Raw genomic sequence first — 17,144 nt, 5'->3', positions numbered from 1 at the left:
ATACCCCAACAATTAATGCTGAAGAAGCTGAAGCTCAATGGTGCTATGAAGACCTACAAGACCTTCTAGAATTAACACTCAAAAAAGATATCCTTTTCATTACAGGGGACTGGAATGCAAAAGTAGGAAGTCAAGAAATACCTGGAGTAACAGGCAAATTTGGCCTTGGAGTACAAAATGAAGCAGGGCAAAGGCTAACAGTTTTGCCAAGAGAACGCACTAGAGAAAGCAAACACCCTCTTCCAACAACACAAGAGAAGACTCTACACATGGACATCACCAGATGGTCAATACTGAAATCAGATGGATTATATTCTTTGCAGGCAAAGATGGAGAAGCTCTATAGGGTCAGCAAAAACAAGAACACGATCTGACTGTGGCTCAGATCATGAACTCCCTATGGCCAAATTCAGACTTGAAGAAAGTAGGGAAAACCACTAGACTAACAGGTATGACCTAAAGAAAATCCCTTACAATTATACAGTGGAAGTGAGAAATAGATTTAAGGGATTAGATCTGATAGAGAGAGTGCCTGAAGAACTATGGATGGAGATTTGTGATATTGTATAGGAGAGAGGGGTCGAGACCATTCCCAAGAAAAAGAAATGCAAAAAGGCAAAATGGCTGTCTGAGGAGGCCTTACAAATAGCTGTGAAAAGAAGAGAAGCAAAAAGCAGAAGAGAAGCAAAAAGCAAAAGAGAAAAGGCAATATATACCCATGTGAACGCAAAGTTACAAAGAATAGCAAGGAGAGATAAGAAAGCCTTCCTCAGTGATCAGTGCAAAGAAATAGAGGAAAACAATAGAATGGGAAAGACTAGAGATCTTTGAGAAGATTAGAGATACCAAGGGAACATTTCATGCAAAGATGGGCTCAGTAAAGGACAGAAATGGTATAGATCTAACAGAAGCAGAAGATATTAAGAAGAGGTGGCAAGAATGCACAGAACTGTACAAAAAAGATCTTCATGACCTAGATAATCATGATGGTATGATCACTCACCTAGAGTCCGACATCCTGGAATGTGAAGTCAAGTGGGCCTTCAGTTCAGTTCAGTTCAGTTCAGTTTGCAACCCAACGAATCACAGCACGCCAGGCCTCCCTGTCCATCACCAACTCTCAGAGCTCACTCAAACTCATGTCCATAGAGTTGGTGATGCCATCCAGCCATCTCATCCTCTGTCATCCCCTTCTCCTCCTGCTCCCAATCCCTCCCAGCATTAGGGTCTTTTCCAATGAGTCAACTCTTCACATGAGGTGACCAAAGTATTTAGGAAACATCATTACAAACAAAGCTAGTGGAGGTGATGGAATTCCAGTTGAGCTATTTAAATCCTAACAGCGATGCTGTGAAAGTGCTGCACTCAATATGCCAGCAAATTTGGAAAACTCAGCAGTGGCCACAGGACTGGAAAAGGTCAGTTTTCCTTCCAGTTCCAAAGAAAGGCAATGCCAAAGAATGCTTAAACTACCACACAATTGCATTCATCTCACACACTAGTAAAGTTATGCTCAAAATTCTCCAAGGCAGGCTCCAACAATACATGAACCATGAACTTCCAGATGTTCAAGCTGGTTTTAGAAAAGGCAGAGGAACCAGAGACCAAATTGCCAACATCTGCTGGATCATTGAAAAAGCAATAGAGTTCCAGAAAACATCTATTTTTTTTCTTTATTGACTATGCCAAAGTCTTTGACTGTGTGGATCACAATAAATTGTGGAAAATTCTTCAAGAGATGGGAATACTAGACCACCTGACCTGCCTCTTGAAAAATTTGAATGCAGGTCAGGAGGCAATAGTTAGAACTGGACATGGAACAACAGATTGGTTCCACATAGGAAAATGAGTACGTCAAAGATATATTGTCACCCTGCTTATTTAACTTGTATGCAGAGTACTTCATGAGAAATGCTTAATCGATGAAGCCCAAGCTGGAATCAAGATTGCTGGGAGAAATATCAATAAGCTCAGATATGCAGATGACACCTTATGGCGGAAAGTGAAGAAGAACTGAAGTGCCTCTTGATGAAAGTGAAAGTAGAGAGAGAAAAAGTTGGCTTAAAGCTCAACATTCAGAAGACTGAGATCATGGCATTGGGTCCCATCACTTCATGGCAAATAGATGGGGAAACAGTGGCAGACTTTATTTTTTTGAACTCCAAAATCACTGCATATGGTAACCGCAGCCATGAAATTAAAAGACGTTTACTCCTTGGAAGGAAAGTTATGACCAACCTAGTTAGCATATTAAAAAGCAGAGACATTACTTTGCCAAAAAAGGTCCGTCTAGTCAAGGCTATGGTTTTTCCTGTAGTCATGTACGGATGTGAGAATTGGACTATAAAGAAAGTTGAGCAACGAAGAATTGATGCTTTTGAATTGTGGAGTTGGAAAAAGCTCTTGAGAGTCCCTTGGACTGCAAGGAGATCCAACCAGTCCATCCTAAAGGAAATCAGTCCTGAATATTCATTGGAAGGACTGATGTTGAAGCTGAAACTCCACCTGATACAAAGAGCTGACTCATTTGAAAAGACCCTGATGCTGGAAATAGTAAAGGCAGGAGGAGAAAGGGACTACAGAGGATGAGACTGTTGGATGGTAACACCGATTCAATGGATGTGTTTGAGTAAGCTCCAGGAGTTGGTGATGGACAAGGTGGCCTGGTGTGCTGCAGTCCATGGGATCGCAAAGAGTAGGACACTAGTGAGCAACGGAACTGAACTGAACTGATTGATGCAACAGCCCACAGGCAGGTCTCTCACCATGGATTTTTATTTTAAGTTTCCATATACTTGTTGATAAGATTAAATTGTTTCAAATAATTTCAGTTTACTTTAATAAAGTATGATCTATATATTCTGGCCACACGGTCTTTGTGTGATACAAGTATTATGGATAGTTTCTCCAATTCTGTGATTTAAATTTTCATTTCCTTAACTTGCCTTTTGATGAGCAGAAGTTAATTTTGATGAAGTGCGACTATCAGTTTTTTCTAGTATGTTTTTGTATCTTAAATAAAAAATTTTTCTTATCCCAAAGGATATTTACTTACATTTTCCTTAAAAATTATATAGTATTGTTTTTACTTTTATATCTGTGATATACTTATTGTGTCCTGTGTGAGGTTAATATGAAGGTTCATTAAATATCTATATATCTATATCTATATATGGTTATCCATTAATTCCAGCTCCATTTATCGAAAAGTCTCACCTTTCTCCATTGTATTGTTTTGATGTCTTTGTCAAAAATCAATTTAGTGTATATGTGTGGGTTTAATTCTAGACTTTCTATCTGTTCCATTGATCTATTTGTCTATCCTGACACTAAAACAGACTTGCTTGACTACTCCAGATTTATAGAAAATCTTGAAGACAGATAGATCAAATCTTCTAAGTATGTTCTTTTTCAAGATTCTTTTGGGTACTGTTGGACCTTTGAAATCCAATGTAAATTTTAGAATCAGTTTGTCAACTTTTACAAAAACATGTTCTAGGATTTTGATTGGGATTGTTGTATATCTACAGATCAATTTGAAGAGAATTGCATCTTAGAATATCTCTCTATTGATATTTCTTCATTTTTCTCAGCAACTCTTTATAGTTTTGTAATTTGTAGTTTTCAGTGGGTGGTTACTGCACAAATTTTAATTTGTTCCTAAGTATTTTGTAGATTTTGAATGCTATTGTAAATGGCATTTTAAAATTTAATTTTTGGATTGTATATATAAAAATACAATTGACTTTTGTATATTGTCTTTATCTTGTGAAACTCTGCTAAGTTCATTTGATTTTTAGTTCCAGAGAATAGAAAGGAGAAATAAGAAGTCCTTCTTAAATGAACAATGCAAAGAAATAAAAGAAAACAATAGAATGGGAAAGACTAGAGATCTCTTCAAAAAAAACAAGATATCAGGGTATATTTCATGCAAGGATGGGCATGATAAATGACAAAGAGAGTAAGGACTCAACAGAAGCAGAAGGGATTAAGAAGAGGTGGCAAGAACACCCAGAAGAACTATACAAAAAGGGTCTCAATGACACGGATAACAATGATGGTGTGATCACTTACCTAGATCCAGACATTCTGGAGTGTGAAGTCAAGTGGGTATTAGGAAGCATTACTATGAACAAAGCAAGTGGAGGTGATGGAATTCTAGCTGAAAGCTATTTAAAATCCTAAATGATGATGCTGTTAAAGTACTACATTCAATATGTCAGCAAATTTGGAAAACTCAGCAGTGGCCATGGGACTGGAAAAGGTTAGTTTTTCATTCCAATCCCAAAGAAGGGCAGAGCCAAAAATTGTTCAAGCTACTGTACAACTGTATGCGTTTCACACACTAGCAAGGCTATGCTCAAAATCCTTCAAGCTAGACTTCAGCAGTATGTGAATTGAAACTTCCAGATGTAGAGGCTGGGTTTGGAAAAGGCAGAGGAACCAGAGACCAAATTGCCAAGATTCCTTGGATCACAGAGAAAGCAAGAGAGTTCCAGAAAAACATCTACTTCTTCTTCATTGACTATGCTAAAGCCTTTGACTATGAGGATCAAAACAAACTGTGGAAAATTCTTAAAGATATGGGAATACTGCCTTACCTGCCTCCTGAGAAACCTGTGTATGTGGTTTCAAGAAGCAACAGTTGGAACTAGACATGGAACAAAGAACTGGTTCAAAATTGGGAAAGGAGTATGTCAAGGCTATAGACCGTCACCCTGCTTATTTAATTTCTATGCAGAGTACATCATGCGAAATGATAGCCTGGATGAATCACAAACCGAAATCAAGATTGCTGGGAGAAATATCAACAATCTCGGATATGCAAATGATATCATTCTAATAGCAGAAAGTGAAGAGGAACTAAAGAACCTCTTGATCAAGGTGAAAGGGGAGAGTGAAAAAGCTGGCTTAAAACTCAACATGCAAAAAACTAAGATCTTGGCATCTGGTCTCATCACTTTATGGCAAACAGAAGGGGAAAAAGTGGAAGCAGTGACAGATCTTATTTTCTTGGGCTCCAAAATCATTGTGGACAGTGACTGCAGCCATGAAATTAAAAGACTCTGGCTCCTTGGAAAGAAAAGCAATGACAAACATAGATAGCATATTAAACAGCAGAAACATCACTTTGCTAACAAAGGTCCATATAGTCAAAGATATATTTTTTCCAGTAATCCTGTATGGATGTGAGAGCTGAACCATAAAGAAGGCTACATCAGGAAGAATTCTTTTGAATTGTGGTGCAGGAGAAGACTCTTTAGAGAGTCTCAGAGAGCGAGGAGTTCCAATAAGTCAATCTAAAGGAAATCTATCCTGAATATTCATTGAAAGGACTGATGCTGAAGTTTCAATACTTTGGCCACCTATTGCAAAGAGCTGACCCTTTGGAAAAGATTCTGATGCTGGGGAAAACTGACGTCAAAAGGAGAAGGGAGCAGTACAGGTTAAGATGGTTAGATAGCATCACTGATTCAAGACATGAATTTGAGCAAACTTCGGGAGATAGTGCAGAATAGGAAAGCCTGGTGTGCTGCAGCCCATAGGATCTCAAAGAGTTGGACACAACTTATTGACTGAACAAGAACAACAATAGTGTTTACAGGTGCTTTACAAGTTTTATGTACACAACATTACTACCTGCAAATTAAGACAGTCTTCATAGTTTTTGTTTCCAATTTAGATACCGTTTACTTCTTTTTGAGTCCTTATTGCAGTAGTTAGGACCTCGAGTATAATGTTGGATATAAGTAGTGAGTGTAGACATTTATGCCTAGTTCTTGATCTTAGGGGAAGTTGATTTTTTTTCACCATTACATATAATATGAACTATAGAATTTTTATACATGCTTTATCAGATTGAAAGTTTCCTTCCACTAGATTGCTTAGGTTTTTATGATGAATAGTTGCTGGATTTTGTCAAATGCTTTCTCTGCCTCTAAGGACTTGTATCTAGAACATATATAGAATTCCTAAAATTTAATTAAAAAATCAACCCAATTTTTAAGTAGGGGAAAGAACTGAATAGACTCTTCAGAGAAGAAGATATATGGATGTGTAAAAAGAACACAAAGAAGTGGTGAACATCATGAATTTTCAGGGCAATGAAAATTAATATTACAGTATGGTACTCATGTACATACACTAAAATGTCTAAAATGGAAAAGAAAGAGAATACTAAATGTTGGCTGGAATGTGGAAAAACCAAAACACCCATCTGCAGTTGTAGGAGTGTAAAATGCTGCAATCACTTTGGAAATCTGTTTGTAGGTTTCTTATAAAGCATACACATTACCTTATGATGCAGATATTACATGCCTGGATTTTACTCAAGAGAAGTAAAAATTTGTATTCACAAAACCATTTATGCCTGAATGCTTATTTCAGATATATTTATAATATTGGGGAAGTGAACATAGCCCAAATGTTGATTTGAATGCATACTCAAATTGTGGTATATTTATACAATAAAATATTATTTACCAATAAAAATTAATTGCTTTACAGCCCCCCAAACATGGATGAATCTCTGAAACACTGTATTGAGTGAGAATAACCACACAGAAAAAAGCATACATTATGGAATTCCAATTGTATCAAGCTAAAGAATATGAGCAAACTAACCTATGTTGATGGAAATTAGTGTTTGCTTCTGGTGGTAGGAAAGACAGAGAGATAATGACTTGGCAAATGTAGAAGGGAATCCAAGAGGTGTTGGCAGTGTTGTGTATCTTGATAGATGCAAGGATTTTATTGGTGTATTGTTGGCCAAAACTCATCAAATGGTTTAAGATCTGTCCATTTTTATGTAAACTAAACTTCAATTTGGAAAAATGAAAAGCACAAAAAAATAAATAGCATGAAGACATAAGACTTTTAAAGTTTTTAGTAAACAGGAGATACCACTGTTACTATGAGGACTTTTGTGATAGTCATGCTTATGACATTATATATTCCTTGTAGATGCTTCGTTGTTCCCTGTATTGAAAAACACACCAGAGACAAGTAAATAGATAGACATCTACATACAAAGCACCACAACTAGATAGCAGTAGTTTATAAAATCATATTCCTTTTGATTTTAAAAACACGAGAATGATGCATCTGGCCATATAGATGCACAAATTTTGGTTTTTATCATCAAAATAAAACCTTGTATTATGAATCACTATACAGGCACCAGACAGTGTTTCTGATTTTATCCCAATGAAAGCTTTTTAATGAGTACACATTATGTTCACTTATTAATATCACTGATAGGTATTTCATCATATTTTAATACCTACTGAAAGTAATTTGGCACGTTTACTGTTTTCTTCTAAAATGCTTGCTATTCTTGAAAGGGCCTGGCTGGAATTTTAATTATAAACTGGCTTTCTTTTTTTCTTCTAAAGAAGGACACCACAGATAGTCTGTGCAACTTAATTCTATAAACATGGAGCCTTGTGCAAGGTGCTTGAAAATTCAAATATAAATGAGACATGATCTCTGTTTTCAAGAAGCTCATAATGAGCTCAGTGATGGACAAGAAGTAATATAACTAGAAGATCATCTAATAACTGTAATACTGGTTATATGAACAAAGGGCTGGAGGAGAAAAGTGAAAGTGAAAGTCACTCAGTTGTGTCTCTTTGCGACCCCATGGACTATACAGTCCCTGGAATTCTCCAGGCCAGAATACTGGAGTGGGTAGCCCTCCCCTTCTCCAACGCAGGGATCGAACCCAGGCATCTCGCATTGCAGGCAGATTCTTTACCAGCTGAGCCACAAGGGAAGCCCAAGAAAACTGGAGTGGGTACCCTATCCCTTCTCCAGGGAATCTTCCCAACCCAGGAATCGAACCGGGGTCTCTTCCATTGCAGGCAGATTCTTTACCAACTGAGCTATCAAAAAAGTGACTCAATTTTCCTACAGGGAGAGGAAGACAGTCATAGATGACTTCACAAAAGAAGTGACATTTAAGATAGATAACACATTTAAGATTTAAAAAAATAAAAGAGTGTTTAATATATCATTCAGCAATTCAGCTACCATGCTGTTGCTCCTACAGGATGAACATTAGGTCAGGCAGTGGCACACAGTGTGGTCTAGACCCTCAAGAAGCTTATACTCTAGCTACATTTTGCCAATTCTAGAAGGAATCAAGGTCGCTCAGTTGCATACCTCATTCTTTTCACTCTGGCTTCTTTCCATCTCATTTTACTAGACTCATACACCATAAAAGACTTTTAAGTTCAAAGTTACTATTTTTCTTTTTTCATTTTTGATGTAATGGGGGAAATGATGGCATGGTAAATATTGACTGTTAGTTCTACCACTTAGCTGTTTTCTTACAGCATTTATTTATTCATTCATTTACTTATTCAAACATCATTTATTAAGCCCTTACTGAGTACCCAGGAATTGGGATACAAAGGGGAAGACTGTCTGGCAGAAGAATCAGAGATGCAGACATTCAAATGCTGTGTGATACTGGTTGCAACTCAGACGGAAGAAGAAAAGGAGAAATTAACCCTGGTCAGAGAGGTCAGAGAATAACTCAAAGAGAAGAGGATGCTTTAATTACTCTTTAGTGAACTGGAAAGACTCCAGATGTAAAGAAGAGCAGGTGAAAATGCGCACAGACCCCAAGCAATCAGCTGTGTTGTCCTGTGTTGTTTTCTCTCAAGGGCTCTTGCTTAGGAGTTCTGCTTTTATCCTAAGCACAGAAAAGCGCAGTCATTTCCTTCCATGCTTTCTGATTGTAAAATTTTGTTTTTTTCTTTTAGCATGCTATTTTTTCCATGTTTCTCAAGCAAATAATCTCAACATAATTCTTATTTTCACACCTTAAAATGCCAAATATTAGCATTTTATTTTCTAATGTCACTAAAATATATACTTCGCCTCCAACTCTAAAGAAGAATTTGTGGATAAAGATATAATCGCAGTTACATTTTCATTTAAGTATTCTTCACAACACTTTATCTAAAATACTTAAGGCGAATCGTATTTCAAAATTCAGAAACTTTTTTGGACTTTAGGAAAGAAAAATGGTACATTTACTACATTATACCTAATACCTCCAGCAAGATGCGGAGTGGCAACCTGGACTCAAACACATTAGTCTCTCTGCAGTAAACATGCAAATGTTCACTCGAAGAGGAATAAATAAAGATTATAAATAGCCTCATATCAGTTCAGGCCAGGTTTGCTGCCAAATGAGTTATGTAAAACATTTGGTTACCGAGTTTTTTGGGTTTCAGAATTGTTAATGAGAGGATGTGGACTTGTGGTTAATCCTCATTTTATAGTTTAAGACACAGATTTAGAGAGATTAATTAACTCACCGGAGTTGCTTAGCTAGTAAGTGACGAAGCCTCATAGAAACCCCACAGGCTTACTCTGAACTCTGCCAGTAACCACTGTCCCACATACAGCAAGCAAACATTTCACTTTTATTGAGCTGCCAGGTTTTTGCCAGGTAAAGAGGGGAGTAAGGTAACTGAGTATAAAATAAAAGGGTGTGGCTACAGATGCCCCTCTGTTTTTGATGATACTGTGAATAGTCTCAACTTCCTAATCCTCACAGACATCCTCATTGCTGACTGTGGAGGAAAGGAAACAAGGATTTGGCCAAATTAGTCATGTTATCTTTCAAGTAATTAGTATATTTAATATATTCTCCCTAATGCATGCCTCACGTATTAATTGATTAAACTTCCCAAGCAATGTTTCTTCATGTGACTTTGGAAGAGCAAGAAGTCAGGCATGGACTCTGGATGTCATGCCTTTGACAACTGTCTCTGCCTTACAATTCTTGCTTACGTGTCTTTGATCCAACAGCTGAACTAACTCCCTGGTTCCTCAATGGGCATGTTCAACCACTGGTCATTCAGAACCCAGTGTGCTGCTTCTCTGGATTTCCTCTCCCTATTCTCTATGCCATTTCTCTTTCAGCTCAAAATCATTTCTTACCAGCTTTCTCCCACAAAAGAAGCTATGTTGTGTCCATCACTATCTTCTCAAGTCTCTGACTGTATTCAGTTGCTATTCACTTCATCCCTCTTGGCAACATGGATCTTTGTGTTCTTCCATCAGAATCAGGATGTTAAAATGCAGATTCTTGGACGCACCTTTGACCAGTTAAATCGGGATCTCTAGGAGTGGAGCCGGGGAATCTATACTGTCAGACGCATGCCACATGGTATTCAAGCACCATGAGTTCAAGGTAACAGCTTTGTGGTGTAGAAGAGCTATGACTGCCCTTCCTATGGAATCTACTCTCATGCTTGCAGGCACAAATTTATACAACTTGCACCATAAGACCAGAGCAAACTATAAATGCCTGACTTCTTGCTCTTCCAAAGTCACATGAAGAAACATTGCTTGGGAAGTTTAATCAATTAATACGTGAGGCATGCATTAGGGAGAATATATTAAATATACTAATTACTTGAAAGATAACATGACTAATTTTGCCAAATCCTTGTTTCCATGGCTCAAGTCTCATTTTCCTCCATCTTCAAACACTGCACTGTAATTGGTTTCTTCTAAATTTCTACTCTAATTTATTCTAGCCTGACCTCTGAGTGAAAGATTAAGTAGAGTAACAATTATACTTTCCAAACAAATTTTTTTCCTGTCTAAAGAAGCCAGCTATTTCTAGTGGGCCTTTTTAAAAGCGTATGCATCTTCTCTTGTTTCCCTATAGCATGAAAACATGGTAAGAAGCAGCATCCTACTCTTTAGCTAATGAGAATATAATATGAATTACTGTCAAAGATACACACACATACACACACCAGGAAAGAACAGCTAGGAAGCCACCTGTACTGTGGACCCAGAGTGCTTTGATTCACTATTAGGAATATTAACCTAAAGGAGATAGTCACCTATTGTTTGAGTCATGTCAGCCCTCACCAGAGACTCTGGGGCATAGATCTATTTACCAGACCATCTGCTTGTTCCTCAACTTAGTGCTGAGAAATGAATTAGTAATACAATCACATAGACAAGATCTTCCTTTTTTTTTTTAAACAAATGATAATACTGGAAATTACGCTTACAATTTTGATGAAGGCTGGGCTTACCAAAATGAAGTCTAAACCTAGATTCAAACTATCTGAAAATCAGTTTCCACTTATGTTATTGACACAAGTGTCTCCATCATTACCTATCTTTTATTTGAATATGTAAGTTTTGAAATGAGTGTGGAAGTCCTTTAGAGACAAAATGACTCAGTGCAATGCAGCCTTTTCCATTTCAGCTCTCACGATGACTGCATACATTTGAGACAATGCTTGTATAGATGGTCATAAACTATCAAAACCATCATGTCAGAAACAATTAACTGGATATGTTTACATTGCATGAGCGTAAAGTTATTTGTAAATTTTTTTTAGTTATGAACAACCTTGGGATATTGATGGTCATTGATAAAGGCATGAACACTCACTGTCTAAATACTTTCAGACTCAGTTTATAGTAATATGATTAGTTACACTAATAATACTGCTTAGGCACAGTCTTGCTAATTATAATATTATAAATATTAATGTCACCCAGCCTTTCTGTTTGATTGCCATTCATGGAGTCATTCATCACGATATTTTCCTGGAAACCAGCAAGATTTTATCCCCCCTCCCTTTTATTTTTGATCACTGGACTTGCAGTCATTCATACACATTAATCTATAAGAAGCTCTTATTTTTGGCTATCTGTTCAGAGAAGAATAGTGATATTTCCAATTAAAACTAGTCAAATGTAAATCATTATATGATGTTTCTCTTATTCTTTCTGAGTCCCTAACCATGCCATCGAAAGCACAGAACCCAGGGTTTTTGTTTTCCATTCTTTTTCATGTGACCTGTTTCAAGTTAAGATTCATTTGAATTATTAAATGCTTCCTTAAAGAATCTTTTTATACTTGCCTCTCTTTTTTTAAAGTTAATTATTGATGTAGTGACAAGCTGAAAAGACTAAGAATTATAATTTTTTCCTCCCCTCATTCAGGACTCAAGAAACGTCTTCTGACAATGGTTGTCTATTTAGAATAATACAAAGGAAATACAAAGGCAAAATACTGAATGTTGTTTCAGAAAAGATTTGCTAAAATCACTGTATTATACAAAATGTAAATGTAGTGTATATTTCTCTGAAAATAGCAGTTAGAGAGAAAGTTGGGACATAACCTTTTGAGCCCAGATTTAACCACACACATAGCAGAAGCAGTTACAAAAGATACTGATTAGATTTTAATTTTAAAAACTTCATCATATTATTCAGGGCTCCAGTGATTTGATTGTCTGAAAATAGAAAGGTAATGTTATAATTTCCAGAGCTGGTTAAAGAATAAAGAAATCTCCAGCCTCCCACTGGAAAGAATGCCAGTCATCACCATAGTAAGCAAGAATTTGGAGGCATTTTATACTATAAACTTCAATCTTTTTCCTTTATGTGACCTTGTGTTATACAGGTTTCATAAAAATGTAGCTCAGAGACCTGTCATATAGTTGTAATCAAGGCTCCTTCAGAACGATTCTACTATGCAGTCACATCCAATGGGGCATCTGTGTTTCCCCTGTTAGTAGGACAGTGGGAGGGCAAACAAGACCTTAAATGGAAAATGAAAAAGCCAGAGTCCTCAAGGACAACCCAAGAGAGGTGACCACGTACCTTTCCCACAAGTTCAGCAATACAAGGGACTGGTTTCCCTTTCTGGTGACTCCTCGTGGCTGGACTCTGCCCATCCCAGTCCTGTAGTTCTTCAATGCTTTTCAGATAAAGCAAGGCTTTGAGGCCAGTGCAGTAGTCTTGGATGACAGTGAAATCCTGATTTTGAATAGCACTGCATACCTAGAAAAGGTAGAGCAACCAACAGAATGTCAGTTCAGTTCAGTCAGTTCAGTTGCTCAGTCCTATCAGACTCTTTGCGACCCCATGGACTGCAGCACACCAGGCCTCTCTGTCCATCACCAACTCCCAGAGTTTACTCAAACTCATGTCCATTGAATTGATGATGCCATCCAACCATCTCATCCTCTGTTGTCCCCTTCTCCTCCCGCCTTCAACCTTTCCCAGAATTAGGGTCTTTTCAAATGAGTCAGTTCTTCACATCAGGTGGCCAAAGGATTGGAGTACCAGCTTCAGTCAAACCAAGAGCTAATTCTCCAAACAGACTCACTTTTCAGACAGTCAACACAATTTACTTTAAATGCCAGGCACTGGTCTAAGCAGGACATGTCAGTCATTGCCTGCAGGGGATGGGAGTATTAGGGAAGGAAAAACTGCCAAGGGGCACAGGGAAACTTTCAGGGACTATGGATACTTTCATCAACTTGATGTGGGGACAGTCTCACAGGTATATACATATTTCAAAACATCAGACTGTATACTTTAAATACGTGTAAAGTGTTAGTTGCTCAGTTGTGTCTGACTTTGCAACCCCATGGACTGTAGCCCTCCAGGCTCTCCTGTCCATGGAATTCTCCAGGCAAGAATACTGGATTGGTTTCCATTCCCTTATCCAGGAGATCTTTCCAATCCAGAGATTGCACCCAAGTATCCTGCATTGCAGGCAGATTCTTTACCATCTAAGCCACCAGGGAAACCCTTAAATATGTGTAGTTTACTGTATGTCATGTATAGTCAGTATGGCTGTAAAAAATTAGGTCCAATAGGTAGAATTTCCAAGGAGTTAAATTCAGCACAACCTAAGAATGGACATTTAATCTCTCATTTGCTCTCTGTTAAGATGTACTGCTTGGAGGTACATGTCCGGGCTGGTCATGTACCTTGTTTGAAGGTGGTCATGCTGGGCTGGAGTGCCCTCATCAGTTAACTCAGCCCTCAGGTACCAATGCCTACCTCTTCAGCCTCATATATTGTTGTTCTTCTTTGTATTCACTATGCTCCAATCATCCAGGTCTTTCCTCTTTTCCTCAGATTTTCCACATTGTTTCTTTGCCTTGAGACCTCGTAAGACCTTGCTGCCTGGAAGGCCTTTGCCTTTTACACATGGCTGACCAACCCCCCAGCTTCAGTCTCATGGGAAATATTACTTCTTCAAGGAGGCCTCTAGGAGCTCCATATATGGAGGCCTCTAGGAGCTCCATATATGGAGCTATAGGTTAAAGCCTCCTTAACTCATACAGTTTTGACTTCTAACTTTTGCAAGATTATTTGATTGACAGCTCCCTTCCCCGATAGACTGAAGTTTTAAGAGGGAAGAACCTATATTTATATTGGACAACATATTATCCCCAGTGACTAGCACAGAGTATGTCACTTATTCTGCTCTTAATAGAGATACGTTTAATGACTGCATATGCAGGAGAGATTTTTTTTTTTTGCATGACCATTTGTTAGAAAATAGAGATTTAATTCTAGAGTTAAGGAAGGCTGTATCTGAGAAATTAGGATCCTTCTAAAAACAACATATTTGAGAGTCTGTTAGGATTTGAGTTAGAGCTGGAATTCAGTGGACTTAGAGAAACACTTTCAGATTGATTACTTACAAAGATAATTCTCCAATTTTTATACTACACATAGACTCCAGAAACTCATTTACAACTGCTGGTAGAACTTCATCCATATGGCCCACCATCACTTAAACAGAAAATTTATCACCTAGAATTCAATGACTCTCCACAACCATATTTCAAATCAATCCAAAGAAACAACCATCCAAACAAAAGTAAGCAAAGCAAAACTTATTTCTAGCCTATCTTTCCAGATGTTAGATTCTTAGCATATATCATAGTGCCTGGGGATAGCAGCCAATAAAGAAGCTCCAATACTTCTGGCCACCTGATGCAAAGAGCTGACTCATTGGAAAAGACCCCGATGATGAGAAATTGAGGCCAAGAGGAGAAGGGGGCGATGAGGATGAGATGGTTGGATGGTATCACGGACTCAATGGACATGAGTTTGAGCAAACTCAGGGAGATAGTGATGGACAGAGAAGGCTGGCATGCTGCAGTTCATAGGGTTGCAAAGAATCATATACTACTTAGCGACTGAATAACAACAACAACAATGAAAACTCATGTCATATGTGAATGTAGATGAGGAAATACCTGAAAATAGAAAGATAAACCATATTCTATTTCAAGGTCTCTTAAAGCCTTCTGGGTGTTTAATTAATATATTTCATTACAATCCTCATGCCTAGCACACCACCAAATACTTAGCTGTTGCTAGGCTGGTTGAGAAAATTTACTGAAAACATACTGAGAGGCTCTAGAATAGGGAATGGGAAATAGATAGAAACAGAGAAAGGGCAAGAAGAATGTATACCTAGCGGTTCTCAGCAAAGAGTGGTAGTCATTTCACTATGTACATATAAAAAGGCCAAATGTGGGATTCTGGGAATAGAAGCATTTAAAATGAAGGCTTAAGGAAGACAATGAAGGACACTCAGAAGAGACATAAGACAGCATTGCCCAGGATGTCAAATGCTGCATGAAGGGTCAATAACATCAGAGGTGACGAGGTATCATTAAATTTATCAATCAAAAGACATTAGCATTTATGGTGGATAATTTCTGCAATAGGGCAGAAGCGTGTTATGATGAATTGAGGACTGGATGAGGATTGAGGAACTGAAGATATGAAGATGGAATGATCTGATGAGAAATTTGGCTCATGTAAGAAAAAGAGCAGAGCTAGTGGTATAAGTAGGAGAATTTTGTGTACAATTTTTATAAGGATGAAAATGGCTATGTTTTAAGGGAATGTGGCCATTTTATATTTCAGAATAAAACAGAATGGCTTCTGTATATTAAATTTCTGTCAAACTTGGTTGAATGATGATGTGGTAAGAATAAAACAATGCAATATATAACATGAGGTAGGCTCTTATGATGGGCCACATACTCTGTTCAACACTTTTTAATGTATTATATCATGAAGTCCTCAAAATAACACTAAGAGGTAGGTTTAATTTTTAGCCCTATTTTACAGATGAGGCAAGTGAGATGCAGAGACATTAACTGACTTGTCTCAGGCAGGCCACATGGTTGGAAAGTAGATTATACTACATAATTCATGACCATGCAGGCTAAGGTGACTTAGGTGTAGACATTCACAGCAGAAAAACTCTTTTCATATAATGAAAATTATTTTTTCCATGAACCAAAACCATGCATATATATTTTAAACGGTCAATTATCTTCAACCCAAATATAACTGTTGTTTTGAAAAACTGATACTAGTAGATAAAAATTGTCAATGTCTTCATGTTTTACTTCTTACTTGTATAGTATGAGTAAAAACAACAAGCCAAAACCAAAAGCAGAAATAAAAACCTTTCATTTCCTATTGTGAAGGGCTGTATGTTACCACCATGTAGGAAAGAACATTGAATAACTAAATACAGACAAGAATATTTTCTAGGAAGTCCATTTATATCACATAGAAAACCTGTTTCTCAGGAAGAACAATTTAAGCATTAATTAGGCCTGTTATAACTTTCTTAGAGTTGTTTTCTTTTCAGAACAATGATAAAGAACATCATTATAATATCCTTCACAGGATTTTTTTTAAACTGTAAAAGTCAACTGACACTTTACTTAATCTTCTTTGTTCCCTGTGAGATTCTATTTTTTTTGTGTAGTATATGCTAATGGGTACACTTTTACTATAGTCTTAAAACATTTACCCATATGAACATAAGAGATCAGATTTTGAAAATCACATCATGTCATGTAATATATAGGATGTTCCCGACTGCTGTGAAAACCTGCTGCGGAAGGGACTCTAAAACGGACTCTCGCCACTTCGCAATGCATGAATAGTCAGGTTTAGTCTTAGTCCTCCCTAACTTTCCTGGTGGGGAGATACAGAAGCCACTACTTCCCTTAATCCACAATTTGTATAGAGTGGACTCAACCAAGTGGTGCCAGAGTGATCGGAGTGACTTGTGTATTTTAACTACGGAAGATCATATGGTGCTAAAGACTAAAAAGACTTCCTCTTTTTCCCACCCTCTTGTATGCTCTTTATTCTACTGTGCTTACATAATTGGGAGCTGCATTGAGCAGGTGAGGAGGACATAGGACTTGAAGAGGGAGGAGAGACTACCAGCTGGTGACTGAACATGACTGGGATGGGGTGCTATGCTGGAAGCCCTGGACGCCACCATCAGGGTCAGAGGGGACCAC

General features: G+C 37.6%; 1 protein-coding gene across 1 annotated transcript in view; it reads right to left on the bottom strand.

Moving 5' to 3' along the window:
• The window catches only part of DPYD (dihydropyrimidine dehydrogenase), a 957,062-nt gene that overhangs the window by 135,327 nt on the left and 804,591 nt on the right, over nucleotides 1-17,144 (bottom strand). Inside the window, exon 20 of the mRNA XM_055585018.1 lies at nucleotides 12,658-12,837. Within this exon, the coding sequence (XP_055440993.1) occupies nucleotides 12,658-12,837 (180 nt within the window). The remainder of the gene's footprint in view (nucleotides 1-12,657; nucleotides 12,838-17,144) is intronic.

The sequence above is a fragment of the Bubalus kerabau genome, chromosome 6 (genome assembly GCF_029407905.1).
Source record: "Bubalus kerabau isolate K-KA32 ecotype Philippines breed swamp buffalo chromosome 6, PCC_UOA_SB_1v2, whole genome shotgun sequence".
Lineage (NCBI taxonomy): Eukaryota > Metazoa > Chordata > Mammalia > Artiodactyla > Bovidae > Bubalus > Bubalus kerabau.
The sequence above is the reverse complement of the archived record's forward strand: the minus strand, read 5'-3'. Positions and strand labels throughout refer to the sequence as shown.